We start from the raw sequence: 16,219 nt of genomic DNA on the forward strand, positions 1-16,219 counted from the left end.
GTTGGCATGCATAGACAAAGCACATGTTTGCTTTAAGGCACCTCACAGCCCCTCTCACTGATTGTGCTTAGACCATGTCTATGTTATACATACTATATGTAAACTGTATATCATTAATGCATCCCCATGCTAGCACAGCCAGAATCCATTTAATGTAAGCAAAGACCATGTGTGTTATACATACTATATGTATATATCAATGCATCACCATGCTAGCATAGCCCAAACCCATTTCATGTAAGCAAAGAAGTACCATGTTACCAGGTGTTCCATGCAATTTTTGTATATGATGCTAGATATGACATTGTTTTAGGGGTGCCAGCTCCTGGGGCCCATTATCCACTCTTTCTTAAATTGTTACTAAACCCAGTCAATTTTAATATATATATATATATATATATATATATATATATATATATATAGTCTCCCCCAGTACACAGAGCATAGAAATGAAATTATTTTAGTAAATAAAAACTTCTAAATACATTTTCTCAGTAGCAGTATATAGCAATCTTATGATTTCTATCAGTGTCTGGCCAGGCACTGGTTAAAGCTTGTAGGAGGAGTTTTCCTTCTCCTCTGACTGTCCTAGGAGGCTGCATGACCCCTGACCCTCTACCTGAACAGTGCTGATTGGCCCTGTGCTGATCACATGCACCCTCCCCACATAAAAAAAAAACGTAGCAATACACACAAAACTGAGCATGTGCAGAGTGCCTCCTAGGGCTCTGTTCTATCAGGAGATGGATTGGGGGCGGTGGAAGAAGGGGAGGATCAGAGAATACAGAAACAAATAGCCTTTTTTACACAATGCAGAGGATTAACCCCACTAGGTTCTACAGTCACTATAACAAGCATTCTTTACTGTATATACAGACTGATTTTACTGTTGTGGGTTTAGTAACACTTTAACTTTAAAGTGGTATTAAACCCACCACAGTAAAATCAGTCTGTATATGCCGCATAGCATGCTAGTTAAACTCACTGTGGAATTTAAGGGGTTAATCCTCTGCATTGTGTTAAAAGGCTGTTTTATTCTGTATGCACAGATCCTCCCGTCCTGCACTGTCTATCTGGGAAAGGCCAGCTAACACAGGCAGAGTAGCCAACCTGTACATGCTCAATTGTGTCTTTTATGCTAAGGAGAACAGTTACTTGTTCTCATTGATAGCCAGGTCACATGATATTGACATTACACATGTGGGCTTGTATACAGGCTGCAGGGGAAATCTCCTCCTTCCTGAACTCTCAGCACTGGAGAAACTGTGTTATCATGTAACCATGGTATATAGATCACCCAAAAAGGTATATAATGGCAATATTTTAATGTAAAAAGAAGATTTAAAGCTAAGGGCACTGTGGGGGGGGGGGGGGCAGATGAACTATTTTTATATTACTGGGTTTAGTAACACTTTAACACCCCGGCGGTATTCCCGAGTCTGGCTCGGGGTGGAGACTCGGGACCGCATCGCTGAATGCAGGGAGAGGTTTACTTACCTTGTCCCCTGGATCCAGCGATGTCCCCGCGCTGTACGAGCCAGCCCTGTCTTGATCTATCCCTGTGAGCGTTGCGACGCACGGGGACGGAGAACGGCGCCAAATTCAAAAAGTTAAACACACACATTACATACAGTATAATGTAATCTTACAGATTACATTACTGTATGTAATTATTTCACATCCCCTTTGTCCCTAGTGGTCTGCCCAGTGTCCTGCATACAGTTTTATATTATAAAAACTGTTCTTTATGCCTGTAAACTGGAGATTGTCCATAGCAACCAAAACTGTCCCTTTACATCAAAAATGGTTTTAGACCAGCTAGAAAACAGCGATAATAAATTAGAATCACTCGCAGAATTAAGCGATAGCTATTTGTGGGGAGATCCGTCATCAAATATTGAAAAGTAATGACAGTGACAATTCTGCAACTGAGCAAATTTCAGTGTTTTTAATTTGATTACATTATTGAATAATTTTTATTATTGTTATATTATTATTTGGTATAATTATATATAGTTATTTATTATATTATAATTTATGATTTCATTTTTCAAACTTTATCATACCCGGGATGTCTGCTAGACTCTGGTTTGGACAGATTTAAGTGAGTTATTCCTAAGAATTACAGGACTACAATATAAAACGCCAAATTTCCATGCAAAATAATTGTACCGCTTTCAGCACATAAAATCTGAAATAATCATACCGCCTGGGAGGTTAATTACTCATCTGTAACTAATCCTGCTCCTCTGCCAAAACAGACTTTGTTCAGCAAAGGATAAATAATCTGTTGTGCATTGCTCTTCTCTGATTGACAGCTGTCAGCCAGCAGCTCTGTGAGGTCACATAGTAATAAGATTTGAGTGTGACTAGATTGCTTTACTCCAGCAGAAGCGGTTGTGAAGTTAAGTAAAAACAGAACATAGAACAAACTATTTGCCCCAAGCTGAAATGTCAGGCAAGGGTTGTAAATCTTGGCTGAAAATGCTGACATCTAAAATGTGAATGTAGTTGTATTGAGGGTTAGTAAGAACACCCACAATGCAACAAAAGCTAGTATTAAATTGTACTTTGCTGTCACTGTGCAGCACTGCCTTGTACTATGTGATAGTTAGCTACAAAGTTATATTATGTAAAACATCTGTATGATAAAAGCACCAAAATAGAATATATACTTCAATAATAGAATCATTACTTGGAATAGATTAACTTCTCTCTGTGAGCTAGAAAATGGTTTACTGTGTTTCAGAGTGGAAGGTGAATTACTTTTCAGTTCATTCTATCAATTTTAATTACATTTGAGGTTTCAGCATCCTGAAACAGATGAGCTAGACAGGACAAATTCCCTTCAATGTTCATAAAGTAAGCCTGTGTAATGGTCCGCCTCCAACTTTTGCTGTTTTTGATAGACACAAACATCAGAGGAGTATCGTGTGCCATTCTTAGAACCAGATGGTCGCAAGACAGAGGTTGGTGTCAGGATCCGTGGTCTAGAGGTCAGTAGTCGAGAGCTAGCGGACCGTACCTGCAGCCCACCTCGTGGTCATGTTCTCAGCAGAGGTGATGGGAGAGGACCAGATGCCCCCTGGGGTGGTATTCCAAAACCAGATGGAAAAAGGTGAGCTGGTACCTCACTAAAAACTGATGATAAAAAATGTTAGGTCTGTACCTTTCTGTATTTTATATATATATATATGTATGTATGATTATTATACTGGATTTATACAGCCACAGGGAAGGAGACAATACGGTTACAATACAATTCAATAAAGGAGGAATAACAGTGCCCTGTTTGTTAGAGCTTACAATCTAAAAGATATGTGTGTGTATGTACATAGGTATATACAGTTAGGTCCATATATATTTGGACACAGGCACAGTTTTAGTTTTTCAGGTATTTACCAAAACATAATCAAGCAATAGCTATATAATGGATAAGGGCTGAAAGTGCACACTCTCAGGTTTAATTTGAGGGTATGTACATCCAAATTGGAGGAAGAGTTTAGGAATTACAGCCTTTAAAGTGATACTAAAGGTTTGTTTCAGTTTTCTTTTTTTAAATAACAAACATGTCGTACTTACCTGCTCTGTGCAAGGGTTTTGCACAGAGCGGCCGATCCTCCTCTTCGGGGGTCCCACAGCGGCGCTCCTGGCTCCTGCCTTCATCAAGTGCCCCATGCAAAGCTACATTCCATGGGGGCATTCATGCCGGGGCACGCCTGAGTCCTGCTGCTGCGTCCTTTGACACAGACAGCAGGACTCGGCCCTGCCACCCGGCTCCCCTGTTACTGGATTTAATTGACAGCAGCGGGAGCCAATGGCTCCCGTTGCTATCAATCTATCCAATGAGGGCCCAAGACAGTGGCTGGAGCTGCTGTACTCGTTCTCGTCGCTGGAAAGATCCGGTTCAAGTAAGTAAAAGGGGGGCTCTGGGGGACTGCTGAAACACAGAAGTTTATTCACCTTAATGCATAGAATGCCTTAAGGGGAAAAACACTGAGACATTACAACTACTTTAAGAATAGTCACCTCCCCCCCTTTTTCAAGGGACCAAAAGTGATTGGACAATTAAATCAAAAGCTGTTTCATGTCCAGGTGTGGGCTACTCCTTCGTTATTTCTTCATCAATTAAGTAAGTAAAAGGTCTGGAGTTGATTCTAAAGCCGCGTACACACGGGCGGACTGTCTGGCCAAATTAGTCCGTCGAAACACATTTCAGCGGACAGTCCGCTCGTGTGTGGGCTTCAGCTGACTTTTTCAGCGTGCAGTCTGGCGGACTAAGTATTTCGGAATTTCCGTAATATTGTCCGTCATACTTTGGTTTCAGCGGACAATCCGCTCGTGAGTAGGCTAGTTGGACGGACTAAGTATGTCGCATGCTCAGAAAGGATTTACACGACGAAAGGTTGCATTGCTGTGTATTGGACTTCCTATTTCTAGTCCCGTCGTACGTGCTGTACATGTCATCGCGCAAGCTTTTGACGGACTGTTTGTGCATCCGTGTGTGGTCAAGTCCGTTCATTCGAAAGTATGACGGACTGTCCGTCGGATTGTCTGACGGACTAAGTTGGCCAGACAGTCCGCCCGTGTGTACGCGGCTTAACTGTGGTATTTACATTTGGAATCTATTGCTGTGAACCTACATCATGCGTTCAAAGGAGCTGTGCATGCAAGTGAAACAGGCCATTGTAAGGTTTTAAAAATGAAACAAATCCATCAGAGAGATAGCAGCAACATTAGGATTGGCCAAATCAACACTTTGGTACATTCTGAGGAAAGAAGAATGCACTGGTGAGCTCAGCAACATAAAAAGGGATAGACGTCCTTGGAAGACAACAGTGGGGGATGATCGCAGGATCCTCTCTATGGTAAAGAAGAACCCATTCACAACACCCAGCCAAGTGAAGGACACTCTCCGGGAGGTGGGCTTATCATTGTCAGTCTTTAATCAAGAGAAGACTTCACAAGAGCAAATACAGAGGGTTCACCACAGGGTGCAAACCATTCATGAGCCTGAAAAATAGAAAATTAGATTAGACTTTGTCAAAAAACATCTAAAAAAGCCAGACCAGTTCTGGAAAAGCATTCTTTGTACGGATGAAACTAAGATTAATCTGTACCAGAATGACGGGAAGAAAAAAGTGTGGAGAAGGCTTGGAACAGCTCATGATCCAAAGCACATCATCTGTAAAACATGCTTAACCACTTGCTTCCTGGGCACTTAAACCCCCCCCCCTCCTATTCAGACCAATTTTGCACTGTGGAGACACTTATACATTTGTAGTGTTAGGACTGCAAGCAAAGCAGGGTGCCGTGACGAGGCCCTGCAGCTTTCACATGCATTTGCAAATGTGTGCTAACTAAACCCCTGCTGTTAACAGATGGTTAGACAGGTTAACTTGATTGGTTAGCAGACTGGTTGGTGAGTTGATCTATGGAATTGTCTTTGTTGTATATGTATATGCCCTCCATGGGCTCCTCACTGTGAAGGCCAGTTATGGGTGCGGGCAGTGGCCAGTTTTTTGACACTGCAAAATTAACCCAGGAGCTTTTGAAGGAAAAGAAGTGGAATATTCTGCAATGGCCGAGTCAATCACTTGATCACAACCCAATTGAGCATGCATTTCACTTGCTGAAGAAAAAACTAAAGGCAGAAAGACCCACAAACAAAGAACAACTGAAGACAGCTGCAGTTAAGGCCTGGCAAAGCATCAGAAAGGAGGAAACCCACTCTTTGGTAATGTCCATGGGACAGGCAGTCATTGCCAGTAAAGGATTCTCAACAAAATATTAAAAATGAACATTGTCGAATTACATTTGAGCCCCTGAAAATGGGGGGGGGGGGGCTGTGTATAAAAATGGTTGCAGTTCCTAGAATTTGTATTTATGTTCAACCCCTTAAATTAAAGCTGAAAGTCTGCACTTCAAATTCATTTGGATTGTTTCATTCTAATTTTATTCCGGTGGCATACAGAGCCAAAAGTATGAAAATTGTGCCTGTGTCCATATATATATATATGGACCTAACTGTATATGCTATATGTAGAGTATAAAGAAATCCAATGTTCTGCTCAGTCATAGCATGTGGTTTTTACACTGACAATTGATATAAAAATGATCTTAAAGTGAAACTACACTGCATTTGAGCAACCAAAAACACTATTTAATTCATTTTTAATATTCAAAGAAAACATACCCATCCACCCACGTCTCCATGCTTTATTTTGCTAAGAAATCACTTTGAAAAACACCCCCCTAGAATTTCTGGATGTGGCAATCTTGAGTAGGGGCAGATGATTTATAGCATTTGCTTCATGGAATCCATCTGCCCTTAGCTTTTTATGCAGGAGGGTGTGCTTAGCTGAGAAAACCCGTCCTCCCTCCTAAAGATTCCCTGGATGTATGACATAATTTCCCAAGGCCTGGAAACCAGAAAGGAACTGAACAAATCAATTTACTAATGCTAGCAGCATAAGGAATTAAAAAATAATCAATGTTTATTGAGAGAGTGAAGTTCCTCTTTAAGATGAACAATAAAATGCTTACCCAATATAATTCATTTATTTGGTGCTAGCCTTTTCCTTTTCTGCAGTGTTTTCAGGTAATAATGCTATTATACTATTTACTTGAATTGATGGTTAACTCCAGTACAATGCACTGCTGCTTCTTTTCCACATTACTTTGTTGCCTGTTAAAAGCATGGCTTATAAGCATCTAGCTCAATGTAAGATCAATGCTCAGATAAGAGTTTTTTTTAAAATAAATAGAATATTTGTGCCACCTAACAGTTTATTATAGCCGTCAATACAGCAGTACTTTTCTGAAATGAGTTGCCAGTTATAACACACCACATTGTGATGTACTGTATTAGCAGTTCACAGCTGTAGGAGCTATGCGACACATCTGAAGTATGTGTTTCTGAACATCTAAAAGATAAAATATTTATCTAGTGGATTCCACCCAGATAACGAGCTGCATAGTCAATTTCTGTATTTAACCACATTCATCTGTTGAGGTTGAAATACTTTCTTGGACTTTCACATGCATTTAGCCCCAGTCTGGATTTTAGAAAGCTCCTTTGAAAACAGATGAAAACATGTTGCCATGTTTCAGTTTGTGTGTTTAGAAAGAGGTACATGTTATAGCCATTCCAGCTATAATCCTTATACAGTATCACCAGAGTACACCCCTCACATTTTTGTAAATATTTTATTATATTTTTTTTTATGTGACAACCCTGAAGAAATGACACTTTGCTACAATGTAAAGTAGTGAGTGTACAGCTTGAATAAAAGTGTCAATTTGCTGTCCCCTCAAAATTACGCAACACACAGCCATTAATATCTAAACTGCTGTGTGGCCACCATTATTTTCCAGCACTGCCTTAACCCTCTTGGGCATGGAGTTCACCAGAGCTTCACAGGTTGCCACTGGAGTCCTCTTCCACTCCTCCATGATGACATCACAAAGCTGGTGGATGTTAGAGACCTTCGCTCCTCCACCTTTCATTTGAGGATGGCCCACAGATGGTTAATTGGGTTTAGGTCTGGAGACCTGCTTGGCTATTCCATCACCTTTACCCTCAGCTTCTTTAGCAAAACAGTGGTCGCCTTGGAGGTGTGTTTGGGGTCGTTATCATGTTTAAATACTGCCCTGCGGCCCAGTCTCTGAAGGAAGGGGATCATGCTCTGCTTCAGTATGTCGCAGTACATGTTGGCATTCATGGCTCCCTCAATAAACTGTAGCTCCCCAGTGCCGGCAGCACTAATGCAGCCCCAGACCATGACACTCCCACCATTATGCTTGACTGTAGGCAAGACACACTTGTCTTTGTACTCCTCACCTAGTTGTTGCCACACATGCTTGACACCATCCGAACCAAATAAGTTTATCTTGGTCTCATCAGACCACAGGACATTGTTCCAGGAGTCCATGTCCTTAGTCTGCCTGTCTTCAGCAAACTGTTTGTGGGCTTTCTTGTGCATCATCGTTAGAAGAGGCTTCCTTCTGGGACAACAGCCATGCAGACCAATTTGACAGGCTAACCCCCCCCCCCCCCCCCATCCCTTCAACCTCTGCAGCAATGCTGGCAGCACTCATATGTTTATTTCCCAAAGACAACCTCTGGATATGACTCTGAGCACATGTACTCAACTTCTTTGGTTGACCATGGTGAGGCCTGTTCTGAGTGGAATCTGTCCCGTTAAACTGCTGTATGTTCTTGGCCACCGTGCTGCAGCTCAGTTTCAGGATCTTGGCAATCATCTTATAGCCTAGGCCATATTTATGTAGAGCAACAATTCCTTTTTTCAGATCTTCAGAGAGTTCTTTGCCATGAGGTGCCATGTTGAACTTCCAGTGACCAGTATGAGAGAGTGAGAGCGATAACACCAAATTTAACACACCTCAGACCTTGTAACACTAAGGAGTCACATGACACCGGGGATCGAAAATGGATAATTGGGCCCAACTTGGACATTTTCGATTAGGGGTGTGCTCACTTTTGTTACCAGCAGTTTAGACATTAATGGCTGTGTGTTGAGTTATTTTGAGGGGACAACAAATTTACACTGTTATACAAGCCGTACACTCACTACTTTACATTGTAGTAAAGGGAGATTTCTTCAGTTTATCACATGAAAAGATATAATAAACTATTTACAAAAATGTGAGAGGTCTACAATTTATGATAAAAACATCTTTACCATTCTGAAGCTTTCCTCCAACCACTTTGCATATTATTTTTTATATATATATATATATATATATATATATATATATATATATATTATAGTGTGATTCTGTTTTGCCAAATATGCTGTTGAAATCTCCCTCCACTAAGGCTGGCTGCATCGATTTTAACTGTGGGCAGCTGAAGCTGCTGCCTGTTCACTTTCTAGATTTACACAGACACACAGAGGCACACCTCCAGCTCTGCAGCCCTGCAGCTCTCATTGGCTCTCTTATGACTTATCTCCCCTCCCTTTCTGGCAAACTCTTACGAAAGTAAGACCCCTTTCACACTGGGGCTGCTGCCACATTAGCGCTAAAGCATGTCTCATTTTAGCCGCGCTTTACTGCTGTTTATGCTGCGCTTTTGTGCCTCTTTTTGGACGCTAGCAGGGCACTTTTAACCCCAAAAAAGGTGTTAAAAACTCCTGTTTTTCTGCGCTTTCAAATAGATTTTAACCACTTAACGACCGCCGCATGCCATTGTACGTCATCACAATGGCATGTACGTGCTTGCCTTCCAGCGGGTGGGAGGTCCGGTCGGACCCCCTCCCGCCGGATGCGGCGGTCCGGTTCGCTGCAGGAGCGATCCCAGATGAGGGGATGGCCGTTGGTTTCTGGCCATCCCCTCTCGATCGCTCCTGGTGAATGAGAAGCTTCCTCCCTCTGTGTATTGTATACACAGGCAGGGAGGAAGTGATGTCATTCTCCTCGGGGCGGTCTTATTGACCGGACTACGAGGAGAGGACACAGTAAGTGTGCACCAAACACTACACTGACACTAACTAACACACAGGCATACAAACCCCCCCCCCCCCGATCACCCCCCCGATCGCCCCCCGATGTCCCCCCCCCCCCAGTCACAGTGTCACTGATTGCAGTGATCATTTATTTACTGATCACTGCATTCAGTGTCAGTTGTAAAAGTAAAAACTGTCAGGGCAGTTAGTGTTAGGTCCAGGGTAGCCCCCTACCACCCCCCAATAAAGATTTAACCCCCTGATTGCCCTTAGAGTTAACCCTTTCACCCCCTTTTGCCAGTGTCACTAAGCGATCATTTTTCTGATCGCTGCATTAGTGTCGCTAGGTAGCTAGTTATTTTTTTAGGTTCACCGCCAGGTTTTTATAGCGCTAGGTACCCGATATACTACCCAATAACGGTTTTAACCCCCTGATTGCCCCTAGTTAACCCTTTCACCCCCTTTTGCCAGTGTCACTAAGCGATCATTTTTCTGATCGCTGCATTAGTGTCGCTAGGTAGCAAGTTATTTTTTTAGGTTCACCGCCAGGTTTTTATAGGGCTAGGTTCCCCGATATACTACCCAATAATGGTTTTAACCCCCTGATTGCCCCTAGTTAACCCTTTCACCCCCTTTTGCCAGTGTCATTAAGCGATCATTTTTCTGATCGCTGCATTAGTGTCGCTAGTGTCGCTAGGTAGCTAGTTATTTTTTTAGGTTCACCGCCAGGTTTTTATAGCACTAGGTACCCCGATATACTACCCAATAATGGTTTTAACCCCCTGATTGCCCCTAGTTAACCCTTTCACCCCCTTTTGCCAGTGTCACTAAGCGATCATTTTTCTGATCGCTGCATTAGTGTCGCTAGGTAGCTAGTTATTTTTTTAGGTTCACCGCCAGGTTTTTATAGCGCTAGGTACCCCCATATACTACCCAATAATGGTTTTAACCCCCTGATTGCCCCTAGTTAACCCTTTCACCAGCGATCACCGTATAAGTGTCACTGGTGACGCTGGTTAGCCAGTTAGTTATTTAGGTTCCCCGTCAGGTTTTTATATAGCGCCAGGGACCCCCATATACTACCTAATAAAAATTTGAACCCCCTGATTGCCCCTAGTTAACCCTTTCACCACTGATCACCGTATAAGTGTTACGGGTGACTCTGGTTAGTAAGTTTGCTTTTTATAGCATTAGGGCACCCACTATTTATTACCCAATAAAGGTTTAACCCCCTGATCACCCGGCGGGTGATATCAATTAGGTTTTAGGGTCAGGGTCTGCGTCGCCCCAGGCAGCGCTAGGTTAGTGCCAGTACCGCTAACACCCACACGCAAAGCATACACCTCCCGTAGTGGTATAGAATCTGAACAGATCAATATCTGATCTGATCAGATCTATACTAGCGTCCCCAGCAATTTAGGGTTCCAAAAAAACGCATTGTTAGCCGGATCAGCCCAGATACCTGCTAGCACCTTCGTTTTGCCCCTCCGCCCAGCCCACCCAAGTGCAGTATCGATCGATCACTGTCACTTACAAAACACTAAACACATAACTACAGCGATCGCAGAGTCAGGCCTGATCCCTGCGATCGCTAACAGTTTTTTTTGGTAGCGTTTTATATTTAAATCCGGAAGGCAGTGCTTGGTTTTCGGGGTCCAGTACGTGGCTAGGCTCCCAAAAAGTCCCCCACATGTGGTATCCCCGTACTCGGGAGAAGCAGCAGAATTTATTTTGGGGTGTAATTTGACTTATGCCCATAGCATGTGTGAGCAATATATCATTTAGTGACAACTTTGTGCAAAAAAAAAATAAAATTTAATATTCCTGCAACTTGTGGCAAAATATAAAATATTTCATGGACTCAACATGCCTCTCAGTAAATAGCTTGGGGTGTCTACTTTCCAAAATGGGGTCATTTGGGGGGGTTTTGTGTAATTTTGGCATTTTATGGCCTTCGAAACTGTGATAGGTAGTGAGGAGTGAAATCAAAAATTTGCACCCTTAGAAACCCTGAAGGCAGTGATTGGTTTTCGGGGTGCCGTACGCGGCTAGACTCCCAAAAAGTCCCACATATGTGGTATCCCCGTACTTAGGAGAAGCAGCAGAATATATTTTGGGGTGCAATTCCACATATAACTATGGCATGTGTGAGCAATATATCATTTAGTGACAACTTTTTGTAAACTTTTTTTTTTTTGTGTGTCATTATTCAATCACTTGGGACAAAAAAAAAATATTCAATGGGCTCAACATGCCCCTCAGCAATTTCCTTGGGGTGTCTACTTTCCAAAATAGGGTCATTTGGAGGAGTTTTGTGTTATTTTGGCATTTTATGGCCTTCGAAACTGTGATAGGTAGTGAGGAGTGAAATCAAAAATTTGCGGGGGTTTGTACTGCCCTGCCATTTTAGCACCTCAAGAAATGAGATAGGCAGTCATAAATTAAAAGCTGTGTAAATTCCAGAAAATTTACTCTAGTTTGTAGACGCTATAACTTTTGCGCAAACCAAAAAATATACGCTTATTGACATTTTTTTTTACTAAAGACATGTGGCTGAATACATTTTGCCCTAAATGTATGACTAAAATTGAGTTTATTTGATTTTTCTTATAACAAAAAGTAGAAAATATCTTTTTTTCTCAAAATTTTCGGTCTTTTTCCATTTATATCGCAAAAAATAAAAATCGCAGAGGCAATCAAATACCACCAAAAGAAAGCTCTATTTGTGGGAAGAAAAGGACGCAAATTTCGTTTGGGTACAACATTGCATGACCGCGCAATTACCAGTTAAAGCAGTGCAGTGTGAAATTGTAAAAAGACCTCTGGTCCTTAGGCTGTTAATTGGTCCGGGGCTGAAGTGGTTAAGGTGCTTTGAAAGCGCTGCCCATTCATTCCAATGGGCAGGGGGGTTTTGGGAGCGCTAAATACAGCGCTCCCAAAATGCCCCAAAGATGCTGTTTGCAGGACTTTTTTTTTCCAGTCCCACAAGTGCTGTATAAGGTATTTACTGGCAGAAAAAAAATGTTTTACTATCCCAAGTTAAAACAACAAGGGCAGAAGATTTAATAGATAGAAAGTTAACTGACGGTCCAACTTTATGTCTTAAAATGCCCATACATAGTTCGTCTCCCCCTTGGTATTTATCAAAAGAGTTAAGCCTCATGCACACAGGTCTTAAAATCCCACTTTTACAGGGCTTTGGCTTTTTTTTTTCAGCCTGTAAAAGCACCTCCGTTAGTCTGGATTCACACCTATGAAGTTTTAGTGCTTTTTGCATTTTGCAGATTTGCACTACAGAACATGTTCCATAGGAGACAATGTTAAGTAGACTGTAGTGCAAATCTGCAAAATGCAAAAAGCACTAAAACTGCATAGGTGTGAATTCAGCCTTAGTCTATGTGTCCATGCATACATACGTGTTTAAAGGTGTATTAGAAGAGGAGCGTTTACAGCCTGAAAAATAACCCATCAAGATCTGATTCAGAAGAGAAGCAAAAAAAAAACGCTTGATGCGCCTAAATGCATGTAAACGCTTTTAAATGCTAAGAACGTTTGAGCAGTAATGCATTCCAGTAGCCCGAATAAATTAATATTCTGGCCAATGAAATCTATTAACACTTAAATGCTTTATGCGCCTAAACACATGTGCAATATGTGGCTTTAGGCACGTTTTTTTAAGGAGCTTTTCTCTTGCCAGCGGCTCTGACGTTCAGAAGAGATAAGCAAACACCCAGTGTACATGAAGCCTTCTAGTATCTAAGCAAAACTGACTGTTGTATTGTTGTGCAGATTCCATTACCCTGACACACACCTTCCTGAATAGGAATCGTATTTGGTACCCCACCAAGCGATGGTATACAAACACAAATTGTGACAACATTGAGCTTACTGCTCCTGTCCTTTAAAAACTGAACTCCAGGCAAATGGACAATACACAAATCAATGGGGCTTTGTATTTATTAATGCATCCATTAATATATTTTTTTTAAACAAGAGCAGTGTAAAGAGATGCGATTTTCTGTACAGCAAAGCTTAGACTGGGGAAGCAGCACAAGCACAGCTGTGATACAGTAATAAGTCACATATTAATAGGAGAAAAGAGAAGATTGGGAGAGATAAGCTTGTCTTTCTACTGCTTCTACTTTACTGGTCCATTTCAAGGCTGAAAGAATGCTAAGAACTGTGTTAGGCAGGCTATACATGGTGTGAATTTCACATGGTCCCCCCACCAACACAGACAGTGCTGGCAGGGGAATCAGCAGTTGTCTTCTCCCACAGTGAATATCGGTAGCGGCTATGGCAGTCGCTTGCGATAATCGCAAGAGAGTCCAGCAGGCTGGTTGTACCCAAGTTGATTGATTAACTTGGCACATTTAGCCTGCCCATTAACGTTTCGAATGTCGAAGCCGAGATTTGAACCTTGTATGGTCGGCCTTAGGGTGGCCATACATGAATCTAAATATGTTCGGTTCAGCAAGGAGCAGCAGAATTCTGATTCCTGTATGGGCAGATTGGTTGCACAGAAGTTGATCTACTGATCGATTTTTGTACAACCAGCCTGTCATATTTTTCCCAAACAATCAGGGCCACAGGCTATAGCCAGCTGCACTGATCAGTGTATTCTGACAGCTACCCACTGTCAGTATGCAATAACTCTGTGGGAGTGATTCCCCCATCCACACACTTGATGATTGATGATGGGAATTGGATCATTTTTGTTTCATTTAACCCACTCGTTAAAGGATAAAAAATGATTAATGCATGTCTGCCTTATTCAACTGCAACATAAGAAAATTGTTTTGCCGTAACAGACAGGGTTATGCTATCTGGCAAAACTGTGTAAATCTCTTGACTGGATGGACATAAATACAAAACATTTGGCAGGTAATGCAGCTCCCATGTAGCTGTATGCCTGGATTTTAACATGAGCCTTTGCTTTTTTTTTTTTTGCTTTTTGATTAGCGTGGAGCTGCGTGAAGGCAGCTTATACAAAAGAATAGGGACTTGGTGGCTGTATGGACTCACCCACAAAGCCCAGTTTGACAGGTACACAGGGGCTATGTACCTGTCCCTGCCTACCTGTCAATCTGAGCTGTGCAGGTGAGTCCATACAGCCACCATATCTTCATATACCTATATAGGCTGCCTGCAAGCAGCTACCTGATAGTCTAAAAAGCTATGCAGACAGCTCTTCACCCACTCACTGCAGGCAGGAATGTATTATAAATCCAACCTGAGTTCATAACAGTGCTCAATATCAGAAAATAGCCGACCCCCCAGAACTGTATGCCAGTGGAAAAGTGAAACGGGTAGAAACAAGGCTTGGAGCAACTGTGCATAGTAACCAATCAGCTTCCAGGTTTTATTGCCAGAGCTTAACTGAACAAGCTGAAGTTAGAAGCTAATTGGTTACTAGGCACAGCTACACCAGATTCTGTGTGCACAAGTTTTAGTAAATCTCCCCCTTTGTGTCAATAATCCAGCAAGGGCCATATAGACCTGTCATTTCAGCTTGTTTTGGATCAGATTGGATGCTGTACAGCTGATCACATATGTATGAATATGCTAGATGACTACTAGGTGCATGTCCCTAAAACCAAATGTGAAAAGAGAACCAGAGGCATACAGGGGAATACTATATGGGTATGTCTCATTTGGAAACCTAATGCAGAATTGCGTACCAGCTTGGCTTGCAGTTTTACTTAAAAAATGTGTCTTTTATTAGGAAAAATGCACCTGTCCTTACCATGGACTACAATCCAAACTATTTAACTGACTAGGTGCTGATGGGCTGAACCCACCCTTACAAAGGGGAATCGGGGGGCTTCAGTAACCAAAACTGCAGTGTTTATCCTCATGACACATTACAGGAAGCATCTCCATGCTTAACAGAAGACAGAATTAAAATTAGACTTGGGAAACTTAACATTAATAAATCACCGGGACCAGATGGCTTGCATCCTGGGGTACTTAGAGGTCAAGTAATTGCCAGACCATTGTTCCTAATTTTTACTGACAGTCTACTGACTGGAATGGTACCAGCGGATTGGTGCCAATGTAGACCAATATTTAAAAAGGACCCAAAAATACATTCCTGGGAATTACAGACCAATTATCCTAACATCAATAGTATGTAAACTCTTGGAGGGGATTATAAGGGACTATACACAAGATTTTAGTAATGAAAACAGTATCATTAGCAGTAATCAGCATGGATTCATGAAGAAGTGTTCTTGCCAAACCAATCTATTAACCTTCTATGAGGAGGTGAGTTGCCATCTAGATAAAGGAAGGCCCGTAGACGTGGTGTATCTGGATTTTGCAAAAGTATTTGACACAGTTCCCCATAAATGTTTACTGTACAAAGTAAGATCCGTCGGGATGGATGGCAGGGGTGGGTAGTGGGGTTCCCCAGGGATCTGTGCTGGGACCAATCCTATTTCATTTGTTCATAAATGACCCGGAGGATGGGATAAACAGCTCAATCTCTGTATTTGCAGAGGATACTAAGCTAAGCAGAGCAATAACTTCTCCGCAGAATGTGGAAACCTTGCAAAAAGATCTGAACAAATTAATGGGGTGGGCAACTACATTGCAAATGAGGTTCAATGTAGAAAAATGTAAAATAATGCATTTGGGTGGCAAAAATATGAATGCAATCTACTCACTGAGGGGAGAACCTCTGGAGGAATCTAGGATGGAAAAGGACCTGGGGGTCCTAGTAGATGATAGGCTCAGCATTAGCATGC

At 42.0% G+C, this 16,219-nt stretch overlaps 1 protein-coding gene across 4 annotated transcripts in view; it reads left to right on the forward strand.

Annotated features, from left to right (window-relative positions):
• The window catches only part of ARHGEF40 (Rho guanine nucleotide exchange factor 40), a 143,306-nt gene that overhangs the window by 87,384 nt on the left and 39,703 nt on the right, over positions 1 to 16,219 (forward strand). For all 4 annotated transcript variants that reach the window (XM_077461169.1, XM_077461172.1, XM_077461170.1 and 1 more), the window contains one exon: positions 2,910 to 3,118. In XM_077461169.1, the coding sequence (XP_077317295.1) occupies positions 2,910 to 3,118 (209 nt within the window). The remainder of the gene's footprint in view (positions 1 to 2,909; positions 3,119 to 16,219) is intronic.

This window comes from Lithobates pipiens, unplaced genomic scaffold, assembly GCF_037356315.1.
Source record: "Lithobates pipiens isolate NorthernLeopardFrog02 unplaced genomic scaffold, aLitPip1_a1.2 Scaffold_3, whole genome shotgun sequence".
In the NCBI taxonomy this organism is placed as follows: Eukaryota; Metazoa; Chordata; class Amphibia; order Anura; family Ranidae; genus Lithobates; species Lithobates pipiens.